At 60.7% G+C, this 17,767-nt stretch overlaps 9 protein-coding genes across 9 annotated transcripts; 5 read left to right on the forward strand and 4 right to left on the reverse strand.

Moving 5' to 3' along the window:
• Positions 1-10: 10 nt before the first annotated feature.
• PHYSODRAFT_325958 (hypothetical protein) lies at positions 11-970 on the reverse strand (the record flags this gene model as incomplete). Its single annotated transcript, XM_009521888.1, has 4 exons — positions 11-167; positions 250-346; positions 516-653; positions 733-970. 4 exons carry the CDS (start codon positions 968-970, stop codon positions 11-13), a joined length of 630 nt encoding a protein of 209 aa, XP_009520183.1.
• Positions 971-1,206: 236 nt separating this feature from the next.
• On the forward strand, positions 1,207-2,514 carry PHYSODRAFT_539853 (hypothetical protein; the record flags this gene model as incomplete). Its single annotated transcript, XM_009521889.1, has 1 exon — positions 1,207-2,514. The coding sequence occupies one exon, from the start codon at positions 1,207-1,209 to the stop codon at positions 2,455-2,457; it is 1,251 nt and encodes a 416-aa protein (XP_009520184.1). The 3' UTR covers positions 2,458-2,514.
• A 311-nt stretch (positions 2,515-2,825) lies between these two features.
• Positions 2,826-4,305, forward strand: PHYSODRAFT_539858 (hypothetical protein; the record flags this gene model as incomplete). Its single annotated transcript, XM_009521890.1, has 1 exon — positions 2,826-4,305. One exon carries the CDS (start codon positions 2,826-2,828, stop codon positions 4,059-4,061), a length of 1,236 nt encoding a protein of 411 aa, XP_009520185.1. The 3' UTR covers positions 4,062-4,305.
• A 3,906-nt stretch (positions 4,306-8,211) lies between these two features.
• PHYSODRAFT_284998 (hypothetical protein) lies at positions 8,212-9,716 on the reverse strand. The gene has a single exon (XM_009521891.1). The coding sequence runs from the start codon at positions 9,286-9,288 to the stop codon at positions 8,551-8,553; it is 738 nt and encodes a 245-aa protein (XP_009520186.1). The 5' UTR covers positions 9,289-9,716; the 3' UTR covers positions 8,212-8,550.
• A 325-nt stretch (positions 9,717-10,041) lies between these two features.
• PHYSODRAFT_380008 (hypothetical protein) lies at positions 10,042-10,386 on the reverse strand (the record flags this gene model as incomplete). Its single annotated transcript, XM_009521892.1, has 1 exon — positions 10,042-10,386. A coding segment is annotated over one exon (345 nt), but the record flags the coding sequence as incomplete, so codon positions are not given.
• A 2,358-nt stretch (positions 10,387-12,744) lies between these two features.
• Positions 12,745-13,215, forward strand: PHYSODRAFT_325965 (hypothetical protein; the record flags this gene model as incomplete). The annotated part of the gene is made up of 1 exon (XM_009521893.1): positions 12,745-13,215. The coding sequence occupies one exon, from the start codon at positions 12,745-12,747 to the stop codon at positions 13,213-13,215; it is 471 nt and encodes a 156-aa protein (XP_009520188.1).
• A 576-nt stretch (positions 13,216-13,791) lies between these two features.
• On the forward strand, positions 13,792-14,457 carry PHYSODRAFT_479873 (hypothetical protein; the record flags this gene model as incomplete). The annotated part of the gene is made up of 1 exon (XM_009521894.1): positions 13,792-14,457. One exon carries the CDS (start codon positions 13,792-13,794, stop codon positions 14,455-14,457), a length of 666 nt encoding a protein of 221 aa, XP_009520189.1.
• Positions 14,458-15,997: 1,540 nt separating this feature from the next.
• On the forward strand, positions 15,998-16,147 carry PHYSODRAFT_380641 (hypothetical protein; the record flags this gene model as incomplete). The annotated part of the gene is made up of 1 exon (XM_009521895.1): positions 15,998-16,147. A coding segment is annotated over one exon (150 nt), but the record flags the coding sequence as incomplete, so codon positions are not given.
• Positions 16,148-16,531: 384 nt separating this feature from the next.
• On the reverse strand, positions 16,532-17,739 carry PHYSODRAFT_359363 (hypothetical protein; the record flags this gene model as incomplete). Its single annotated transcript, XM_009521896.1, has 1 exon — positions 16,532-17,739. The coding sequence occupies exon 1, from the start codon at positions 17,675-17,677 to the stop codon at positions 16,532-16,534; it is 1,146 nt and encodes a 381-aa protein (XP_009520191.1). The 5' UTR covers positions 17,678-17,739.
• Between the last annotated feature and the right edge of the window lie 28 nt (positions 17,740-17,767).

A 17,767-nucleotide genomic window follows, 5' to 3' on the forward strand; every position in this document is an offset into this window, starting at 1 on the left:
GTTGTTCCTCCTACAGGTCACCAAGGCGCGCCGGGGACGCGGGTGGGCCTCGGGTCTCGCGCTCGCAGCGGCGGGTACGTACGCGCTCGCGCTGCTGCTGTCGGCTGCTGCTCGGGCCGCGCGAGAGCTCCTTCTTGTTCTTCTCCGCGCCGCTCGCCTTCCGCTTGCTGCGCAAATGAGTCCCCGCTAGCGGCGGGGAGAAGTTTAAAAAACCTCGGGGAACGAGGTTTTTCCAGCGGATGAACGGACATAGAGCGGCCGCTTTTCCCTATGATGCCGGACCCTGCTGCACGGCGGACTGCACTTGCTTGATAGGCAAGAGCCCAGCGCTGCGGCGGCGGCGGCACTGCAATTAGCTAGCCAGCACGAATTTGCGCGAGTGCATGCATGTAGCTTCTGCTACGACGGTAGACCGACAATTATGAGAGATGCTGCAGAAAGACAGCGCGCGCTCGCACAGCGCCGGAATCAGGTCGCCGGCGCCTTTGCTGGTCGTTTGTGCGGAGACAGCGGACCTCGGGCGGCGGTGCCACGCTGTTCCGGCTCGTGGGCGGTCTCCGCAGGCCTCAAGTGAAGTGACGCTTGAAGCGGGCAGTGGTGGGATGGTTGGCGGTGCGTCTTCCAGGCAAAAAATGCGCTGGTGCCGTCGGCGCCTGCACGTCTGTACAGTCAGTATGTATGGCATACATTGTATGCCCGCGCCGCCGCCGGGCTATCCACGTCAGCGCTCACCGAGACCAAAGCCGACCTGCGTGTTGCCCCTAGGTTTCACAATCCCAAAGATATCCCGGGCGCCTTGATTGGCAAGTTGCCGTGGCAACACATCCGGGGTCGAGCGCGCTCGCAGTGGGATCGCCGAGCTGCAGAACGGGGAGCCAGCGGCACTGTGCTCGCCGCACTCGGGCGCAGCAGTGCAGTCGCTCGGCGATGGCAACGACGCCGGCGGCAGCAGCAAAACCCACGCGGGCATGCGCGTCCAGCGTGACGCGGTAATCAAGCGGTTTGTGTGGCACACATATTTCAATGTGGTTTACACTATCCCTCCCATACCCGACGCCATCACTTCTGACGGGAGACTATCGATTTTTCCGATGTGCCCTGTGACTACCCCGAAGCCAAAACATTTTGACCAGGTAGCCCTTCACAGTTGCGGCAGTCGCTACGTGGCGTCAATCGCAAACCCTTGCTCTCCGGTCCCTGCCCGCCATGAAGGTCTGCGGCCTGGTGTTGCTGCTGCTGTGCGCGTGCGTGGCGCTGCTGGCCCGCCACGCGGCCGCCGAGAAGATCGAGGACATTTCGTTCAAGCCGCCCTTCGAGCTCGTGGACGCCGAGGGCCGCCGCATGGTCAACACCACGTGGTCGCACGGCGGCAACGCCGACGTCAAGAAGCACTTCGTGCGCCTGACCACCGACCGCCAGAGCAAGCGCGGCCACCTGTGGCAGAAGAACCCCGTGGGCCGCGACGAGCTGTCGGCCATCCTGACGTTCCGCGTCTCGGGCCAGGGCAAGCGCTGGTTCGGCGACGGCATCGGCCTGTGGTTCACGGGCCAGAAGGTGTTCACGCCCGGCGTGAACCACGGCTTCACCGACAAATACACGGGCGTGGGCGTGGTCATCGACACGTTCAACAACCCGGAGCACAAGGGCGGCCACAAGGACATTAGCGTCTTCGTGAACAACGGCAACAAGAACTACGACCAGATGTACGACGAGCAGCGCGTAGGCTGCAACGCCGCCGTGCGCTACCACGAGCAGAGCGCCAACTTCGACCCGGTGCACAGCATCTCGCGCGTCAAGGTGAAGATCGACAAGACCCGTCTTGTGGTGGAGGTGGACGACCACGCCTCGGGCCTGTGGGTGGCCTGCCACGAGATGACGCTGCCGTTCAGCGCCGACTGGCTGCGCATGGCCACGATCGGCATCACGGCGTCCACGGGCGCGCTGGCCGACAACCACGACATCATCCGCTTCGACGCGTACTCGGAGTTCGCGGACGCGACGATTGGCGCCGTGGACTCGGAGGTCGTCATGAACTCGGTGTCCAAGGACTACAAGAAGTGGATGGACTCGCCCAACTGCGGCACGGACTGTCTGATCGCCGTGCTGCAGAAGGAGCTGTCCAACTTCCGCATCGACGCGGAGCACCGCTTCTCCGACCTGAAGGAGAAGACGGAGAACAACGTGGCCAAGCTCAAGAAGCAGGAGGGCGAGAACGAGCGCCGCGTGCGCGAGATCGAGGCCAAGGTGCGGAAGGGCATTGACTCCTCGCTGGAGAACACCAAGAAGGTGCTGGGTGACGAGGTGAACGAGAAGATCACGAAGCAGCTGGAGGAGAACCCGGACATCGCCAGCGGCGGCTGGAAGACGCCGTTCGCGCTGCTGTTCATCGGCCTGGCGGCGGGCGCGGCCTACGTGTACCGCAAGTACCAGGCGCTGATGAAGTCGCACTTGCTGTAGACCCGCCGGTGAGGTCGGTTGGGTGCCTTGGGACAGCGATCTCGCGGCAGCTAACGTTAATAGTGTCCTAACCAAGTAAAACTGCACATTCACTATCTCCATGCGTCAAGGCCATGACATGACTCATGGATAGCCAGCCCTTCCTTCCCTTCCTGGGTCATCATCGCTGCACACGTCGCAGCTTTTTGCCAAAAAGATCGCTGTGTGGTTCACCTGATCCCCTCCAGCATTTATTACAGAGTCTCACAGGTTTCATCGACCCACGTGTCATTCATTCTACGCAGCGCAGTGCATTCGGGCATTTCTGACTCCTAGTGCTTCCTTGCCGCACTCCGCCGCCTGGCCCCAGCGCTCTACCACCGAGAAGAATGCTTCGTCGATTCGTGACGCTGCTGTCCGCCGCGGCGCTGTCCGCCGTGTCGGCCGCCCCGCTGCCGGGCATGACCTTCAAGCAGCCGTACGAGGTGGTGGACTCGGACGGTCGCCGCCAGATCGCGGACGGCGTCCTGTACGGCGGCAACACGGAGGTGAAGAAGAACTTCATCCGCCTGACGCCCGACCGCCAGAGCAAGCGCGGCCACATCTGGACCAAGAGCAGCGTGGACAGGGACGAGCTGGCCACGGTCATCACCTACCGCATCCACGGCCAGGGCAAGAAGTGGTTCGGCGATGGCATCGGCCTCTGGTTCACGCACGAGCCGCAGTGGAAGAACGGCGACAACCACGGCTTCACGGACAAGTACGTTGGCTTCGGCATCGTGCTGGACACGTTCCACAACGTGGAGCACCGCGGCGGTCACAAGGACGTGACGATCCAGGTGAACGACGGCACCAAGCGCCTGGACGACCTCAACGATGAGAACAAGATCGGCTGCGACGCCGCCTTCCGCTACCACGCGAACAGCGCCAATTTCGACCCCGTGTACAGCTCGTCTCGCATCCGCGTCAAGATCAAGGGCACCGCGCTCGAGGTGGACGTGGACCCGAACAACGCTGGCACCTGGACCGAGTGCTACCGCGGCAACCTGCCGTTCCAGAGCGACTGGCTCCGTCGCGCGACCTTCGGTATCTCGGCGTCGACAGGCGCGCTGGCCGACAACCACGACATTCTGCGTGTGCAGTCGTTCGACCAGATCAACGACGCCGGCCTGGGCACGGTGGACGCCGAGACGTGGTCGCACAACTACTCGAAGGACTTCGTGTCGCTCATGGAGAGCGACGTGTGCGACCAGTCGTGCAAGGTGACGATCCTGGAGAAGTACGTGACCAACTTCCAGGTTGAGACGGAGCACTGGTTCGAGATGCTCCGCGAGCAGACCGAGAACACCATCAACAAGCTCAAGGAGAAGGAGCGCCAGAACCAGCGCAAGATTCAGGCGCTGACGGACCGCATGGCGGAAATGGTTGAGTCGTCCCTGAAAAAAAAGAAGAAGGTGCTGGACGAGGAAGTCAATGAGAAAATCACCAAGCAGTTGGAGGTAAACCCGGACCTTGTTGGTGGCGGCTGGAAAACGCCGTTTGCACTGTTGCTCATCGGACTGGCGGCGGGTGCGGCCTACGTGTACCGCAAGTACCAGGCCCTAATGAAGACCCACATGTTATAGGCATCTATTGCATGTGCATGTTGGTGCATCTGGACAGCGCTGCTAGTTAATGGTAGTACTGGTAGAGTTAAGGGGATACATCAAGGGTAGCTGAAGCTGGTGGATGGCCAGACCTTGGCATTTTTTCGAAGGGCTGACGGCAGCCTTCTGCTGGGTTTGGAATGCAAGGTTGTGGATTACAACGTCAAGATCTGGATTCCATTACGAGGACTACATCCACGAACAAATCAAGTTGAAGTGAAGGAAATCAGACGGTCACTCTTGTTTCCCTTTCGTACCGCACTCGCTTTCGTCGTGCCGCTCTCGCATTCTTCGTTCCGTACTCGCCATGGAGACGCCAGACAATTCCTGTGCAGGCAGCACGTTGCTCCCTGTCATGTTTGATCTGCCAGCTCGGCGACAGGTCTTCGTGATGGAAACAGATATCGCGGTGGCGACCAATTCCTGTACGGAGAATGTCTTCGTGTGGGGCAGCGATATCGACGGGTCGGCGGGTATCGTCATGCCAATTGCTGTCGAAAGTGAGAGGAGTAGCTGGAGCGTAGACACAGCTACCGAGGACAGCGTCGGGCCGTGGCTTCAAGCCAAGTGGAGACGAAGCTGAACGCACGCGAAGACATGCCCCTGGAGGCACCCGTCGAGTACCAGCCCAGTGCGGGGCAGTGGCATCAAGCCAAGTGGAGGACGACATTGAAGAATTACTCCTCAATTGAAGACAAGCCCCCGAAGCCGCCCGCAGCGAAGCGCAAGCGGAAAGACGGCGCGCGTGCAGGTGCTGGAGGGGGCAAGCCGCCCGCAGCGAAACGCAAGCGGAAGGGCGGCGCGCGTGCAGGTGCTGGAGAAGGCAAGCCAAGTGGGCATGATGCCAGCTCTCGAGTTGATGGTTCTGGTGCATCGGCTCGAAGTGAAGTTGAAGGTGGGATCCAGCGTCTACGTGGTGCTGAATTGGTGACTCATAGAGACGTGAGTGGAGAAACGGCGCCTGAACCGCGTAGTGTTCGCAATCACGAACTGGTCGAGCTGTGGGATAAAGTCGCAAATGGTTGTGACATCGATGATTGGCACCCTAAGGTCAAGGACGGAAAAGCGCACTGGAAGTGTAAGAAGGTCCCTCATCATCGCTACATGGCCAGTATGGGTAACATGGTTGCTGGAAAACGCTGCGGAATTTGCCAAGGACTATCCATTTGTCAGGTGGACTTCTGCAATTCGCTTTGGTTCGTGCGAAATGATCTTGAGCCCCAGTGGGATAAAAAGCGGAATGGAGACATGCGCAACTATGCAGCTTACAGCAAGAAGCGGGTGTACTGGAAGTGCGAACTGGTCGAGCATCATTCTTGGATCACGTCGATTGGCAACCGCTCGTTAAAGACTATCAAGAATTGTCCTTACTGTCCGAATGGTACGCAATCTCGCAAGTTGTGTCTGGTGGATGGCTGCAACTCCATTAAGTACACCCATCGGCACCTCATGCCACAATGGGACACGGAGGTCAACGGAGATCCTCGTGGCTACTTGGCTGGAAGTAATGCTGTGGTGTCGTGGATCTGTGAGAAAGACCCTCATCACAAGTGGAAAGCGAGAATTTACAGTCGTACTAAGACCACAAAACTGTCGGGATGTGCAATCTGCACGAATCGACTGGCCTGTCCTGCAGATGGCTGTAACTCGTTGTACGAGCTGGCGCCGTCACTACGAGAAGAGTACCATACGAAGAACAAGCTGAAGATGAACCAGGTTGCCGCTACTTCCGGAACAAAGGTTTGGTGGGTGTGCTCTGCGGGGCATGAGTGGAAGGCCACCCCATGCATGCGGTTCACGTACGGTAGGGGCTGTCGTAGCTGTCTCTACAAGTCGGAGAAGCTGGCGAGGAAGATTTTCAATACGCTGCTTCCGGGACACGATTTCGCGAAGGCAAACCCTGACTGGCTCGAAAAGCTGGAGTTGGATGGATATTGTGAGGGGATCGCTTTGGCGTTCGAGCGCGACGGCGAGCAACATGAAAAGGAGATCCCATTTTTCCATCGCACACCAACGGCCTTTATCGAGCAGCAGCAGAGAGACGCCCGGAAGAATGTCTTGTGCGAGAAGGAGGGCATCACTTTAATCCGCGTTCCCTCCCAGTACACGTGCAACAAACCTCTCGATATGGAGGAGTTTATTGGAGAAACCATTCTCACGTGGAATGAACAGTTGCAGTGGGAGCTCTGGCGGTGATTCTGGAGGCGGAGGAGAGAATTGCGTTGACGGAAGTTCCTTCCGGGTGCTATTTCTACGACCCGGATACGTTGGGCGCGATCGAGAACTTCGTTCAAGACCAGATCTCTCATTGTCCTCGAATCGTGGAAGATGAGGCGAGCATTGCATTGAAGGCATTTGTTCAAGACCTGATCGCTCGTGGAAGACAGCAAGATGAGTAGTTTGTCCAAGACCTGATCGTCCGTGGAGATCAAGACAGCAAGAAGAGTTGTCGGCGGCGTGGGCGTGGCCTACCAGAAGTACACTACAACGGACCCACATTCAACAGCTAGGGGCCCTTAGTACAGGTGGCTCTTGACNGGCATGCGCAGTACCGCAAGCTGGTCAAGAGCCACCTGTACTAAGGGCCCCTAGCTGTTGAATGTGGGTCCGTTGTAGTGTTTTGCCAGGCAGAGCTCATAAGTTGGCTGCAAATAGATACCTACACGTAGTACAGGGCCAATCGAAGTTTTTTAGCTCGATCAAAATCTGTGACGTGTGACGCATTGTCGATCGGACAGTTTTTTTCGTCGTGCATTTGTGAGCTGGCAGCAACGCCATTTGCTTAGAGCTGCGACGATGGGGAAGCGCACGCGCGTCGGCGGCTTGCTGCTGCTGCTGGTGTCAGCCCTGGGGCTGGGCTACACGTTCTGGGAGGAGCTGCAGACGGCGCGCGAGACGCTGCAGCTCACGTACGCGCACCGCTCGCTGAGCGCGGACCGCGATGCGCCGCTCAAGAGCGTCACCGTCTACCGCAACGGCTACTCGACCGGCGGCGTGCAGATGGAACTGAGTGCGGAGCTGCTGGCCGCGCGCACTGGGGAGGGGGAGCTGGCGGCGTATCTGTCGCAGTTCGTAGCGGTCGAGGGGCTCCACGAGTCCGTCGAAGATGAAGGCGGTGAGGACAGGGAGAAGGAGTACAGCACGCCTGGCGCTGTGGCGGACCGCGTGTTCAACGGCCAAGGAGAGCTGCTGCAGACCTACGCAGACATCCTATCGGGCGACAGACTCTATCTCGTTGCACCGGGGCTGCACTTCATGTGGCCCTTTGTGGAGCTTGGCCACCGCGTGACGGTGGCATCCAAAGCTAGTCCTACCAAGGAGCCCGTGATCATCGAGTCACTGTCGGAGTCTCCGCGGACATTCCGCCTGCACAACTTTTTTAGTGCGGAGGAAGCGGACAAGCTAATCCAGCGCACGCTGGAGATCGACGACCCGGCAAACAAGCTGCAGCAGTCGTACGTGGGACCCAACGACAGCAAGAACAAGAAGCAGTTGTCCAAGCACCGCACGAGCGAGAATGCCTTCGATACGGTCTCGGAGACGGCGGTGAATATTCGCAAACGCGTGTTCGATGTGTTGTCACTAGGAGAATACCAGGACGACATGTGCGACGGCCTTCAGCTACTGCGATACCAGCAGAAGCAGGCGTACATCGCCCACGAGGACTATTTCCCGTTGGGTGCGGTGCCCGACGATGACTTCAACTTCGACCCGCACAAGGGAGGCTCCAACCGCTATGCTACCGTCTTCCTCTACCTGTCGGACGTTGCGCGTGGTGGTCAGACGGTGTTTCCACTAGCAGACATGCCCAAGGGCCTTCTAGCCGAGTATGGTCACCCTGCGAATGCTGCTCAGGACTACGAGGCCGCTGGAGCTGAGCTGTTCGAGCCTGGTAGCTGGGAAATGGATATGGTGCGGAAGTGCTCGACCAAGTTGGCGTCGTACCCCTCCAAGGGAGGAGCTGTGCTGTTTTACAGCCAGAAGCCGAACGGAGAACTGAACCCGATGTCGCTGCATGGTGGTTGCCCTGTGCTCGAAGGTACGAAGTGGGGTGCCAACCTCTGGGTCTGGAACCGCCGGCGCCATGGCCTGGATGTCGACGACACTGCGTGCAAAGTCACCTTCACAAACCCGACACCTCACGAAGTCGGTCTGTACTGGTCTGGCACGCTCATGACCACCCTCGCAGCCAACGGTGGCAGCATCGTGTACAACTCGTTCACGGGCCACCAATGGGTCCTGAAGGATGGCGACAAAGTCTTGCTTGATGTCCTGGTAGATGCCAAGGACGGTAGCGAGCAAACTGTTACTGTCCCCACAGCAGGCGAAGAGAAGTTCCCCAAGACGAGCGATAAGAGCAAGACCAAGGACGAGCTGTAGACAGCGAGTAGCTCGTATTGCATGTGCCATCCGTCATCATCAAAAAGGGGTGCATTTATCTTTACGGCATTGTGTAGTTCTATAGCCTCTAGGCCACACGACGTTTCTTGTTCTTGCTGCTGGCGTCGAAGACCTTTTCCAGCAGCCCGTTCTCGCCCAGCGACTGGTTCTGTTTGCTGCTGGTCGGCGCCTTCTGGTGGAAGGTGCGACGCACCTGCTGCATGGCGTCGTGTGCTGCGTCTCCGTCCTGCTTCTTGTCAGCCTTGCGTGCCTCCATCTTCTCGAACTGCTTGGACTGGTCCACGCGCTCCAAGTACGCCTCGTTCTCCTTCTTGGCCTGCGCGATCTCCATGCGCAGCTTCTGGTCCCGGATGCGGTTCTCGTACGCGATCTTCTCGGTCAAGTGGTCCCATTTGAAGCCCTTGAGGTACTTGAGGTTCCACATGTCGTCGTGGTAGTAGTCGCGCTTGCGGCCGCCGATCTGCGTCGTGTTGAGCATCTTGGCCACGCGCTTGGCCTCCTTCTTGTCCTCGAACTCGATCCAGCCCTCCGTGTACTTCTGCCGCCGGTTGCCGCCAGCGCTCACGCGCTTCTTGTGCAGCACCTTGTCCTCCGGCACCAGGTAGATGCGGTTCAGCTCACCGTACTTGCCCAGCAGCGAGCGCAGCTTCTCCGGCTTCATGAAGGGCGGCACGCGCGCGATGTACACCACGCCGCGGCGCTCCGCCTTCTCCTTGAACTGCTCCATCTTCTCGCGCGACAGGCCAGCGAGCGCCTTGACCTTGACGGCCTTGGGCTTGGGCGCATCAGCTTCCGTCGACGACATGGCTCCAGCACGGGTAAGCGACTCAGTATTGACTGGCGATGGACGTGCACCGTTTCACGATTGTGTGCGGTTTGTGTATAATGCGCACACAAACTCTACACAACTGCAACTGTCACGCAGTAGGGCTCAACGCAAGACTCGACTCTCGGTGGAATGCTCGCAGTGGTACAACTCAAACGGCCCTTGTGTATTTACTTACCTACTTGTTTATGGTGGTGTTAAATTAATGGGATATGTGCAATTCGTGCAGAACGCAACGATAGATAACGTGCTTGGTCCGTCGGGCCCAGCTTCTGGCAGCTCGCCTTAGTCGCCGAGGAAGTCGAACTGCGAGCAGGACGCAACAATCTCCTCTAGCGAGTTGGTGCTCCACATCTGCGGCCACACAGTCTCACTCACGGGCTCGTTGTAGTCCGCGAAAATCTCCATGAGGTCGCTGTCGGTCTTGGAGCCGAGCCACGCAGCACCGGCGTCTAGTGCCAGCGAAAAGAGCGAACCATCCGCCACCACCGGCGCGAACGGGTCGCTGCCGACGACGTTCGCGCCATCATCAGCAGAACGTGGCGAGTCGGACTGCTGCTTCACCAGTGCGGGGGCAGGCGGGGGCGCAGCGAACACTGAAAAGTCCGTCACCTCGGCCATGACAACGTCTAGTGCTGGGGCGTCCTGCTCGCTCGCTGCCACTGTTGTGTCGCACGCAGGCTGCATCTCTGTGGAGGAAAACTTGCCAGCGTCCAGAGCCGCCTGCTTCTTGGTCTTCTTGGCCTTGGTCTTATTGCGCAGCCCGCGCTGCTGGCGCTCGTGCTTCTGGCGGTACTTTTGCGCGTGCGTCATGGTCTGGCGCGAGTCCTTGGTGCCTACGTAGTCGGCGATGGCCTTCCACGGCCCCGACGGGAACACGTCCAGCGCCACGAGGAAGCGCTCGTGCTCCTCGCGCGTCCAGGCCTTGCCCTTGTTCTTCTCGGCGGCGGTGCGCGTCTTGTGCGCCGCCGCCGCTCGCTGAGCGCGCGAGCTCTTGCGCAGCGTCTTGAGCAGCTGCGAATCGGCGGGCGGCACGGCCTGCACCAGCTCCTTCTGCACGCGCTTGGTGATCGTCATGGCTGTGGGCTGTGAAGTGCGCGGCGCTAGGCGAAATGAGAAGTGGCGCGCATTGAACGGCAACTGAGACCCTAGAATGATGATCTGTTCAACATGTGTGCGTGAGTGAGGATCGCCGGTATTTCAGCCAATGGAATACCGACAAATGTGATGTCCCGCGTAACGCAAAAATGAATTATGCGGTCGATAGATACATTTATTCAATATCACGTCGTTGAAGGGAAAGTGACTCAAAATACACCTCTTCGTTTGAAGCACAGCACAAAGGATGCATGGTGTTTGGGAGATCTATATTGCATTTGGGAGGTATCGTAACACGTGGTTACCGCATTACTCGCAAGCCAACATGGCCAAGATCCTGGCGGGCGGCGGCGCCCTGCAACTGCAAGCCACGTTGCTACATCCTGTGCTGCTACCCCCTGCGGTGCCAGCGTCCGCCGCGCGATTTCGCTGGGAAGGAGTAGCCCCGCTTGTTTGCGAACCACACGCAGGACTCGCCGAACGGGCTTTCAACAGCATTTGAATCTCCCCGGGGGATTTTCGGAGGCTTCAAGTTGGACGGGCCCGGACGGCACGCTGCAACGCCGCTGTGACGGTCTACTTTCCGCGACGTCGCCGTTGCCCTGAGGAATTCAGATACTGTAGACTGTGGCGCCCTGCTAGCGATCCGATCGCGCTGCTTGACGGCTCAGCGTTCGTCAGAGCACGCCATTCGACTGACCAAGATCCAAGTTGCACTCGAAACAGTCGCAGAGACAGAAGCGCCGATGGCCGATGGGATACACGTTGCAGCAGGCGCAAGTATTGGGCAAGTCATCCTGCTATTGCTGCTCCTGTCCTGAAAGAGCCGCAAGGCGGCCGACCGGCTAGCCGAGGTCTCCCCTCATAAGGCTTATGATAAGCATCACAGATGGACCGCGCAATGACTTCACCTCCACCGGTGCAAGCGCAAGCAAAGGCGGCGGCAACTTGACCGTTCAAGCTGCTGCGGCGAGCCCCGTCGTCGGACGCCGCCAGGATAGTCGCGCCTCAAGCATCAAGCAAGCCTCCTCGCCCGTGCTCTCCGCAGCGCGACATTTTGCAGCGAGCGCGCTGTCCTCCTCACGGCGCCCTCCCTCGCCTCTGCTGGACCACCGAGTTGCCTGAGCCGGAGACACACGCCTCCGGCGATGACTTGAGTGCCGCCGCGACCGGACGATGCCACCACGGACACGCAGCTCGGTGGCCAAGTCGACAACAGCAACGAGCCTGGCGCTGCGCCCGCCGCCGCCGCGTCTCCGCTTCGCTGATGTGCAAGAAGAACTCGCTTGCGCTTCAAAATGCGCGAGCGCTGGAGGGATCTGCTGACGGGACGCGCGCTCGGACTTCTTGGCCGGGCCTCCGCGACGTGGGTAAACCCCCGCGACCGTTTTCCAGCGCAGCATGGAGGCACGACCGGATTGTGCTTTGCAAGGTGCAGCGCAAGCCCTGCCTGCATGGCCGGCCGGCCGGCCACAGCGCGATCGAGCGACGCCGGGTTGCTCGCGCGGATACATGTCCTCAGCGGCGTCTGCGACGTGCTCCAGCAAGGTACACGCCGATGAAAGAGGCGAGATAGAGCGAGCGTCCGCGCTGCGAGGAAGCGCTCGATCTTGGTGGCGGCGGCGTTCGCGTTACCAGTTTGTGCGCGACGCGTGCATCCTGTTGCAGGATTCTTGTATCCTGCGCTGACCGATGAGATATTGCGATATGAAGTCCGCGCTGGAAGATATTGCAACGATGCCGGCGTGAATTCTCAGCCGCTGGCGGCTTCAGACTCGCTCATTTTCGCCAGCCCACTCGAGTGATATGGCTCCAATCGCCAACTGACTTCAACTCCATCGGACTCCTGCGGACGAGCCGCTGCTCGAGCGGCAATGGCGAAGGCTGCAGCCGCCGCCGCGCTGGAGGTGAGGTGACTCGACTAAGGGCAGCATGTTTTGGTGGTCCTTGCTATGTTAGCTCGCGGCTCGGAGCAGAGGCGGGGTTTGCAGGCCAGCCACGCGGCGTTAAAAGCCCACCAAGCGATCGGCGCGTGCAGTCGGTCACCAGCGTGATTGCGCGCGGCGCCAGCAGCAGCAGCAGCAGCAGTAGTAGAGTTGTGCGGTGCGTGCAGCGGACACCTCCGGCAGAGGCACCGGTGGTAGCATGGCGCGGCAGAACGCAGCGGTGCCTGGCGTTCGAGGAGCTCTCCGCCGTCGCCGAGCGCGATCCAAGTCGTTGACAAGCATAAACTTCAACCGCGCCGCTTCGGCGGCGACAAGGGGGATGAGCGCGCGCCCCGCGCTTGGTCCTCGTGCGTCCAGGTGAGCACTGAAATGATACTGGACCCATCTGGCCATGCGCGCGAAAGAGAGCGGGCGCGCCGCGCCGGACGCCGGACGAGCTCCGTCGGATGTCGGCCGGGCACCACGCGCGGCAGCTCTGCGCGCCACGTTCCAGCGCGGCGCTGGAACGACGCGGCGTATCGCTGCTCTCGAGCATATCTTGTCGGGCTTGCCATCGGCGGCGGCAGGGCCCGCGCGGAGCAATGTCCGCGGTGCTGGCGCCCTTGCTGCTGCCGCTCCAGGCGCAGCAAGGGCGAACTCGATTGCTAACGCGCGCGCTGGCGGCCCCATCGAGTGGCACGAGGGCCGTTCGATTTTGATTATCGTGGGACGGCCGCCGCGCGGGCGTAGCGGGCTCCGGTCGACTGGCCCGCCGAACTCGAGCCCAGCAGCTCGAGTGAAGCAACAGCAGGGCCGACGATTGCCAGCATGGAATGCAGTTCGTGTGGCGGTGAATGAAGAGCGGCGGATCGCTAGTATATAACGCGACAGCAGTGCTGGAAGTCGCCATCCGCGGCCATCGCGACGGGCTCCGATGCCCGTGAAGAGGGGGGCCACTGTACTGCGTCACCGCCGCCGCGGCGTGAGCCACTCTCTGCGCATTTACGCTGAAACCAAGCATGGGACACTCGCCCGGGAAAATGGAACGCGGCCGGGGCTGCGCCGCGCAAAGCAGGGCTCGGCGCATCCTGCGCGGAGACCTCGGCGACGTAAATCCGGGCAGGCGGGGCGGTATCTCCGGGCTGGGCGCGGGCGCGCACGGTCACTGTCGGCGATGGCGCGCGGTCTTATCCGGGGTGGCGGCGGGCGCAATTCGCGCTGGAGGCGAGGCTATCGCGGCGGTTTGCGCCGGCAACTCGGGCGGGCGGCTTGCCCTCTGGCCCGGCGCGTCATCGTCCGCGCCGCGACTGTGATCGGCACGTCTCGCTCGGGAGAGGCCGCTCCCTCGGGCGCTGCTGGCTGGGGCAGACGCCGATCCTGTGTCACTTGAAGATCTGCGTCGCGCGTGCAAGGTGCTGGGAGGAAGCAAAACAGGCGAGCCGACATGTCGTTCACCAACATGGTCGAGAGCGCGGCGAGCGAGTGGACGCAGCAGCAGCAGCGGCAGATGGAGGAGGCCAAGCCGGCGCCCGAGGGCCGCGGGCTCTGGTCGCCCGAGGAGCACCGCCTCTTCGTGGACGGCATCAAGATGTTCCCGTCCGGGCCCTGGAAGGACATCGCCAACCGCGTGGGCACGCGCACGGCGCGCCAGACCATGACCCACGCGCAGAAGTACCGCCAGAAGATCGCGCGGCGGCTGCGCAACGCGCGCATGAACGCCAAGCACAACCTGCCCTTCCTCATGGAGCGGACCGCGCGCTTCAACGCGCTGCTGAGCAGCGACGAGCAGTTCAACGACTCGATCCTGGCCACGTCGCTGGCCATCGCCGCCGAGCAGGAGCTCGACCTGCTGGGCGAGACGGGCGACGGCGGCGCCTCGCCCGTCGGGCACATGCAAATGGAGATGCAGATGCAACTGCAGATGCAGATGGCCGCCCAGCCCAACGTCGCCATGGAGCCCATGGGCCCCGGCAACACGTACCAGAAGCAGCTGCCGCTGGCAATAGACTTCTCCTCCACGGAAGGCAACCCGTACTACCTGGACGGCCCGTCCTACGAGCCGAGCGACATCGAGTTCGACAAGTGCATGGACTTCTTGATCGAGACCTTCCACCGCGAGACCTAAGCACAAGCAGGCGCGGCCGCCGGTGTCCCCCGATATCGAAGCGTATTTATTTGATGAGACCCGGCGGGCGGGGCGAAGGGAAGCGAGAGGAGGAGGGAAGGAAGGGAGAGCACTAGAGCGGGGAAGGGTGGGTGTTGGTGCGTGCCTCGCGAGCGAGAGAATTGTTAAAAACACAGTAATATATTATGGTAAAGAGCCGTCCTTTTGAGCGAACGCCTTGCTTGCCTGCCTGCTTGCCTCCATCCAGAATCTAAGGCGTCCACCACGCGCGACTGGCCCATGGTCTCGCCACTAAAGATCGCGCAGCATGGCCACCCATCGGCAGAAACTTCAAGGCCCGAAAGATACGCTGTCAACGCGTTTACAGAGGCTCCATGCGCCCTCCCGACTCGAGTCCTCGACAGCCACCGAGCCTTGCCTCGCCGGCCATTGCATTCCAGCTCACGGCCGCCTCCAGATAGCCCGGGCATCGAGCCGTGACGTCGCCTTGCCGCCCACATGACTGCCATGATTTACGCGCGCGGAGGCCTCGCGGCACGTTCCGAACGTGCGCAGGATTTGCCCGATCAAAAAGACAAGGACCCATGCCGGTCGGCACCGTTTGTTGTGTCCACTTCTGCTGCGTCTGGATCGACGTCGGTTCCAGGCGCTTGCTTGCTTGCTTACTTGCTTGCCTGCTTGCCTTCCTGCGTTGGCCGAGCATTGCCTGCAGCCTCCGCGGTAGGGGATTGTCGAGACCCCGCATCGCTAGTCGCGCTCGGATGCTCCATCAAGCAAGTCGCACGATTCCGCCGGACGTTCGGACGTTTGCCTGGCCTCTTGAGGTCAAGTGGCCGGAGCTGTCACGCGCGCTGACCAGCGGCGAGCAACATGGGCATGGTCGCGCGTGTTCAGCGGCGCCGACGGCGATGCGGGCTGCCTGGCGGATGGCTGAAGCTTTGACGTCCGTGACGTGATTCCCATCCATCTGGCCCCGCTGCACGAACACCAATACTGTGGCGGGGGCGGCAGCGTGGCAATGACGGGAGCGCCCCTGCCGAATATGGGGGAGGCAGAAGACATGGCGCTCTTCCAGCGCGGAATGATGCGGACATAACCGAGGGGAATACAGAAGAGCTATTGTTGAAGTGACCGTGGGCAATGCCCTCGTCGACTCGACGGTCGAGTGCATCGACATCCTGTCCACATTCGCGCGCAACTACATGTACGAACCTCTTTCGAACGAGTCACGCCTGCTTCGATCGAGCAGTCGAACTGCTGCGCCGCTGAAATTTTCAGCATCAGCTCTGATACGCCCTCGATCGAGCTCTCTGCGCGCGTCTTCTTCGCCGACACCATGACGGGCTCCGAGCCGCGGATCGAGAAGCTCATTCAGCAATTGTCTTCGTCACCACCGCACCTCCCCGTGTGTTAACTCGCCAGCTGCAACGTCTTGACGGTATCCGCTGACTAAAGTTAAACCATGTCCTGCGCCACCGCCGCACCCAAGGTCCGTCGAGACTGCAGCCGCCCGCGCGTCAGCCGAGAAGGAGAAGGAGTGTGGACGCCCGGTGAGCACGCGCGCTTCCTCGAGGCCGTGGAGCTGTATCCACACGGGCCCTGGAAGCTCGTGGCCGCCTACATCGGCACGCGCAGCACGCGGCAGGCCATGACGCACGCCCAAAAGTACCGTCAGAAGCTCGAGCGGCGGCGCCGAGGACTGCGGACGCCCCACTCGAGGCGGCCCAAGGCCGTATCGGTGGAGTTTTCGCATGAGCAGTCTCCGCCGAGCTTCGAGGCGCTGATGATGGCTGAAGCTTTTGTGCTGGGCGACGCGTTGAGAGGACCCGACGCCTGGTGCACGGTCGAGCCCATGCCTATCACCAGCGGTGGTGCTGCGTTGCTGCAGACGGAGGGACCGGACGTGGTGTGGGTCGACGAGTGCCTCAGTCTTCTCGTCGACGGCTTCTCGTGCTGAATGAAGGAGACGCTCTCTCTACTTTGAAAAGAAAAAGCTTTACCGGACGAGACTAGCACAACGCGCTCGATACTTGTATTCCCAACCGTGAATGTAATAATGCACACAGACAGCACTTCATACGCGCTCCATGCGTTGATCTCTCCTCGCGTTATCCTCTTGCTCTGTAGTGTCCCGGTGGTGACGCGACAGTGTGCATCTGCGTCGTACGGGCGGCACCTCCACCGCCCTTGACCGTGTCATCCGGCCGCCAACGCCATCAACGCAAACGATGCAGCAGTTGAAGTCGAACCCGCTGCAGCAGCTCGGGTCCGGGCCGTCCCCTCCGCTTGCAAGCATGAGCACCATCAGAGACGTGAACCCGATGGCGACGCCGGCCACAGCGACTGAGAACAGGAAGCTCAGGACGATATCCGTGTAGATGTAGATGACCCCGTACGCGAACTCGTCCACCGCCACCACTTCGAACATGCACGTGGCGTCCCACGTGAACCACCCCAGCAGGATGAACTGGAAAACCAGGGAGTATCCGAACGCTTGGCTTGTGACGAAGCGAGTGCCGAAGACCATGAACAGCGCACACGAGGCGCACACCACCACCGCGAACGCCAGAGCTCCTGCAACTAATGGCGACATGAGATGCCTCCCAGGAATCAGACCATTAACTCGAACACCAACCAACAAGACCATGAGCAAGACCCACGTGAACGTGGCCCCGCAGTTGAAAAAGCCGATGTGCGTGTCGAAGGTCACGCCCAGACCAACAAACGTGGCGGCCTGCGCCGCGCTGAACCACATGAGGATCAAAAGGTTGATGTAGCGCCGTCTACACTGGTAATAGAGAACACCGAGCAGTGCGAACGTTACCGCCGCTGCAACGCCCACAAGCGCAGGGCCGTGCTCAGCAAAGGCTGGAAGCACTCGATCGCGCACGGGCGGGTAGAACGTGCCCAGCCCAACCGCGACCCACACTGCGAATAGCTGCAGCGCCAGCACCAGAAGCAGTTTCCGACGGAACGCAGCTTGTGGGCCCAGAGGCAGCGACGTGCTCACATCCAGTAGCTCCTCCGAGATGTACCCCTTGTTCCAGCACTCAATTCTCCTAACAACGTAGTCAGGTTTAGCCGCAGACGGTAGCGGGAGGACGGGCGTCGCCTCTTTCTGACGCGCATGACCTGCATCGATGGCGTTAGTCAAGTCCAGCAGTACGAAGTCGACACCCGAGTCACGAGCGCTGCTGGTAGTGCCTAGCTGCGACGGCATGAGAGGCGGAGTCGTCCTTACGAGAGCTTGGCGCTGTGGGTCTGTGGACGTTGAGGCCACGCCCGGAGTTGAGATGTGTCGGGCTGGGAA

This window comes from Phytophthora sojae (genome assembly GCF_000149755.1).
Source record: "Phytophthora sojae unplaced genomic scaffold PHYSOscaffold_2, whole genome shotgun sequence".
Lineage (NCBI taxonomy): Eukaryota > Oomycota > Peronosporomycetes > Peronosporales > Peronosporaceae > Phytophthora > Phytophthora sojae.

Coding starts and splice junctions, on each gene's coding strand:
- PHYSODRAFT_284998 (XM_009521891.1), bottom strand. CDS start 9,288: ATGTCGTCGACGGAAGCTGATGCGCCCAAGCCCAAGGCCGTCAAGGTC.